General features: G+C 40.8%; 1 protein-coding gene across 2 annotated transcripts in view; it reads left to right on the top strand.

Annotated features, from left to right (window-relative positions):
- The first annotated feature begins 589 nt into the window (after positions 1-589).
- The window catches only part of LOC138765093 (semaphorin-3D-like), a 90,155-nt gene continuing 84,744 nt past the window's right edge, over positions 590-6,000 (top strand). The window contains exon 1 of one of the 2 annotated variants that reach the window (XM_069941799.1): positions 590-798. In XM_069941799.1, the coding sequence (XP_069797900.1) occupies positions 642-798 (157 nt within the window). In that variant the 5' untranslated portion in view covers positions 590-641. The remainder of the gene's footprint in view (positions 799-6,000) is intronic. The other variant, XM_069941801.1, reaches the window with a different exon arrangement.

Genomic DNA, 6,000 nt, shown 5'->3' with positions numbered 1-6,000 from the left:
GCGTGGGCTTGTAGGCTGGAAGGGCCTGTTACTGTGCTGTATGTCTAAATTTAAAATATGATGTTCCTCAAGTTTAAGTTTGGGCCTCACCCAGATAATGGATAAGGCCAAGAACACAATGGTGAGGGAAGTTAAAATGGTTGGGTCTAGGAAGCTCTCGTTTAGAACGGTAAATGTAGGTGTTCAGCTGCGGAGAACCAGAGAAAAATCAGTTGGTGAGTCGGACGCTAAAGCGGTGAAATTTGCAAATAACAGAGATTATATATTTTCCCAATTAAATTGCATTTTTTCCAAAATATACTTTGTTCATAAAATTGACGATTTATTTGCACCATGCATAACTGATCAAAACTGATTATTTTCATTGAAAATCAAATCTCTCTTAAAAGAAGTTAGTTCCCATCATCCGCTCTTTATTAATTATTTACATCTTAAAAGTGTTATTCTGCAGATGTCAACACTGCTGGCTTTAAAGTAAATCTGCTCCTTTTGGAACTTATGCAAATTGATGGAGTCCGATTGGCAGGAGGTTCAGCACTCCCACCATTAGTTTCAGAACTATTTCAACAGTGCATTCTAATGAATTGAATTGGTATACAGAGGAACTGGCGTGCACTGGAGTCATGCTGTAGCCTTGTAACATGGAGTGTACAATTCTAATTGGGGAAAGGGATTGCAGAAACACGCTTCCTTCTGCAAGGGTTATTGTTATGTGCTGCTGTGTTGTTTTCTTCTTTCTTTTACCTACCAGTGAAGCCTGGACGCAAAGTAAACCTCGCCTGAAGTTCTCATACAAAGGTAAAAGTTTTATGTTGTGTCAGATATTTCGGGATTTTATTTTTTAGATTTCATGTAATTACTCCAAGAGCTATGTCAACCCTATAACTCTTACATATATTTAAAAAAACCTTGGGTAAACTAGCATGACACTGTGTTTTTGAGATGTAACATGAGAAAGTAATTATTTTGACATAATACAAGATGCAGATGGTTATAATTTCAGTTAAAATCTTTCTGATTTGCCATTAGAGCTCTGATTGAATTCTGCAAAGCTGAAAGATTCTCTACGGTTCTGTGTAAATTGATCTCAGGGATGTCAAATAATAATTCAGTGTTCATGTTTTCATTTTGGAATAATGCAACAAATTCACCTGAAACAAAAAAGTAAATGCAATTATAGATAAACTTGGGCAAGCGACTGAACACAATCAGAATTCCCGGGTAAGGGGTTGAAAGGTTTGTGTTTACTTTTTGCATATCAAATTTGCATGAAGAATTCTTAAAATAGTAGAAACGTTAGGTTTCCAGTCCATGTTTCCACATCAGAAATGCTGTAAATGACCCCAGGAAAAAGAGAACAGTTTTAGCAGTGAACTGTAACAAATTTGATGAAGACCAACTTTCTGAAAGTAACTTTAATAGGAGGGAACAGCTTGCCTTCAATATGCAAACAAAAAGCCTGGTGTCTTAACATTGAACATTCATGGTCAATTTCGATTGTTCATTCCTCGCCTTATCTTCAGCTGTTGAATGTGATGAACTTAAATCATATTTGTTGGTTTTATTTTTTAAAATGGCTAAAATAAATTCAGAAACAGCCTAATGATCTGCTGACAGCAATAGGTCATAAGGTGTGAATGCATTGTTTTTCTTAAACCATGAAGTCAATGTTTCTGTTCTGTACTGCATACCAGAATAAAAGCTCTACTTATACATGTCTTGACGTGTTACCTCATTACATGAACTGCACCCCACATGTTCAAGTTTAATTTGTAATTGAAAATAAAACAAATCAATGCAGAAGTATAGAATAAAAATAGCCTTAAATTTGAATTCAAATTTTTGTTGGCTTCTTAGGAATGTGACACCTAATTGATTAAATAGTATAACCTGGCGAGCAAATTTCTCTCACTTGCCTTTAAGCAAATGTATTGTGCAAGCTGTTCTCAATCTGAAATGTGAATGCCACTTTTATTAGGCTTGTGGGGCTTAGGATCAGCAATGAACAATGACAGAAATTGGCTTGTATTATAAATGCCTGTGCCCTTTTTAAACTGATTGAGAAAGAATGGGCCTGTCACAATCCTGCCAGGATTAGGATGGGGTAAACGCTTCTCTTTCTCCTTTTATAACTAACTGTGAGTCTCCTCTCTCTCTCTTTCTCACTCTCTCGACACTTGATTTGAATCATCTACTAATAAAATAACCAGTGAACTGAAAACCTGTACCTAAAATGAATATGTGGACGCATCACACACACACACACACACACACACACTCACTCTCACACACAAACACACAGACTCTCTCTCACATGCTCACACACAGAATCACTCACACACACAGACTCACTCTCTCTCTCACACACACAGACTCACTCTCTCTCACACTCACACACAGACTCACTCTCACACACACACACAGACACACACTCTCACACAGTCTCACACAGACTCTCAAACATACTCACACACAGACTCTCTCTCTCTCACACACACACACACACACACACACACACACCACACACACACACACACACACACACACTCTCACTCACACACTCTCACACACAAACACACAGACTCAGGCTCACTCTCACATGCTCACACACAGACACACTCTCACACAGTCTCACACAGACTCTCTCAAACATACTCACACACAGACTCTCTCTCACACACACACACACACCACACACACACACACACACACACACACACACACACACACACACATACACACACTCTCACTCAAACACTCTCACACACAAACACACAGACTCAGACTCACTCACATGCTCACACACAGAATCACTCTCACACACACACACAGACTCACTCTCTCTCTCACACACTCACACATAGACTCACTCTCTCTCTCACACACTCATACACAGACTCACTCTCACACACACACAGATACTCTCTCACACACACAGACACACTCTCACACACACTCTCTCACACAGACTCTCTCAAACTCTCTCACACATACTCACACACAGACTCTCTCTCACACACACACAGATACACACACACTCTCTCTCACTCTCACACACTCTCACACACAAACACGCAGACTCAGACTCACTCTCACATGCTCACACACAGAATCACTCTCACACACACATACAGACTCACTCACTCTCACACACACTCTCTCACACACACAGACTCTCTCACACACTCACACACAGACTCATTCTCTCTCTCTCTCTCTCACACACACACACACACACACACACACACACACACACACACACACACACACACACACACACACACACACACACTCTCACTCACACACTCTCACACACAAACACACAGACTCAGGCTCACTCTCACATGCTCACACACAGACACACTCTCACACACTCTCACACAGACTCTCTCAAACATACACACAAACTCTCTCTCTCTCTCACACACACACACACACTCTCACTCACACTCTCTCACACACAAACACTCAGACTCACTCTCACATGCTCACACACAGAATCACTCTCACACACACACACAGACTCACTCTCTCTCTCACACACTCACACAGACTCACTCTCTCACACACTCATACACAGACTCACTCTCACACACACACAGATACTCTCTCACACACACAGACACACTCTCACACACACTCTCTCACACACTCTCTCAAACTCTCTCACACACAGACTCTCTCTCACACACACACAGATACACACACACTCTCTCTCACTCTCACACACTCTCACACACAAACACGCAGACTCAGACTCACTCTCACATGCTCACACACAGAATCACTCTCACACACACATACAGACTCACTCTCTCACACACACAGACTCTCTCACACACAAACACACAGACTCAGACTCACTCTCACATGCTCACACACAGAATCACTCTCACACACACACACAGACTCACTCTCTCTCTCACACACTCACACACAGACTCACTCTCTCTCTCACACACTCACACACAGACTCACTCTCTCTCTCACACACTCATACACAGACTCACTCTCACACACACACAGATACTCTCTCACACACACAGACACACTCTCACACACACTCTCTCACACACTCTCTCAAACTCTCTCACACATACTCACACACAGACTCTCTCACACACACACAGATACACACACACTCTCTCACTCTCACACACTCTCACACACAAACACACAGACTCAGACTCACTCTCACATGCTCACACACAGAATCACTCTCACACACACATACAGACTCAGACTCACTCTCACATGCTCACACACAGAATCACTCTCACACATACATACAGACTCAGACTCACTCTCACATGCTCACACACAGAATCACTCTCACACACACATACAGACTCACTCACTCTCACACACAGACTCTCTCACACACACAGACTCTCTCACACACTCACACACAGACTCACCCTCTCTCTCTCTCTCACACATACACACACACACACACACACACACACACACACACACACACACACACACACTCTATCTTGCCAACTATTGTCTTTTTTTTAAGCCACAAATCATGATCAAAAATAGATCTATTGGGTATTCTCAGTATTGTGTTTGTTTCAGTGACCTTCGCCTCAACAATAGGAGCAATAAGAACAGGCAGAGAGAGGCATGGATGGGTTAGTCAGCCAATGCCTTTTCCCAGGATGGGAGTAGCAAACACCAGAGGACATCTGTATAAAGTGAAAGGAGGAAAGTTTAGGGGGATATCAGGAGTTGTGGGTACCTGGAATCCCTTGCCTGGAGTGGCAGTGGAGGCTCTTGGACAGGCACACGAAAAATAAAGGGTTATGAGATAGGCATGGTTGAGTTTTTTTTTTGGTAGGAATATAGAGGTCAGCACAACATTGAAGGGTGAAGGGCCTGTACTGTGCTTTAATGTTCTATGTTTCCTGCAACAACTCTCTCTCTCGGACTTTACCTGAGTGTTGCACGAGAGAGGTAAAGTTTCTCACAAATACCGGATACCCTTGCATGTGATGTTATATTTCTAATTCCTCACTGAATTAAATAATCTTTAAAACTCAATACCTTGTGAGTAGCTTTACACAAAGGGCTAGAGTTACTGCAATAAATCATAGTTATACAGAATTTTCTCCGCCTACTTGCTCGCCAGAGCTGTGAAATCGATGGATCTGCCAGATACTAGACACTTGGCATCTGGTATGGGTCTGGAGAAAGGAGGTATGTGAGTGAATTTTAAATGTAAGTTTTATACTGACAGAATAAGAGGCACTGTGACTTTTCAGGCATGAGGAAAGGTAAATTATTCAGACTTTTAACTGATAAATATGTGATTAATATTACATATAAGTTAAAGAATGCAATAATTCTGCTTCATTGTGCTCAAATAACTTATTCCAAACGATGAGCTGCCCTATCAAAAAAAAGTTATTTTCATCTACTCTTTAATATTGCTAATAGAACATTGAATGACATCACTTCACAGAACAATGAAGTATTTTCCCATTCACATTATTCCAAAAATAAATTGGACATAAAAGTTCAGTTGGTCTTGTGATTTTTTTTTAAATTTACAAGCACAATGAATAGAATTTTGTTGACGGGGCTGTCAGTCACTCATTCATTTATCTTCTATGGCACATGGAATTTCTTTAGCTGAAAGGATTATGTTAATTGAAGGAAAGCAATGAGTGGTCTTCTCATGACATGACTGCCTTGTGGTTGCAGCTGGTCATAATTTGCCTTTGTCTTTCTCTCATCAAACATCACTGGCACTTCTAACGATGATCCAGGAAATAACTAATTGCCACATCCACATCAAGTCCCCATATTGTTGATTTAATCAGTGATTCATTGCAAGGAGCTGCCTGCATAACAGTTTATTATGCAATTATCAGGGAAAGAATGATTCTGGTGACTACTTTTATGGTTCGTCTACAAAAAAAAATATAGAAGCTGCAAACAGAAAGAGATGGGGTATGATATTTTCCAAATGCACCAATTGTTATATATCCCTTG

The sequence above is a fragment of the Narcine bancroftii genome, chromosome 5, assembly GCF_036971445.1.
Source record: "Narcine bancroftii isolate sNarBan1 chromosome 5, sNarBan1.hap1, whole genome shotgun sequence".
Taxonomy (NCBI): domain Eukaryota; kingdom Metazoa; phylum Chordata; class Chondrichthyes; order Torpediniformes; family Narcinidae; genus Narcine; species Narcine bancroftii.
Note: the sequence above shows the minus strand (reverse complement) of the source record. Positions and strands in the feature narration are given on the sequence as shown.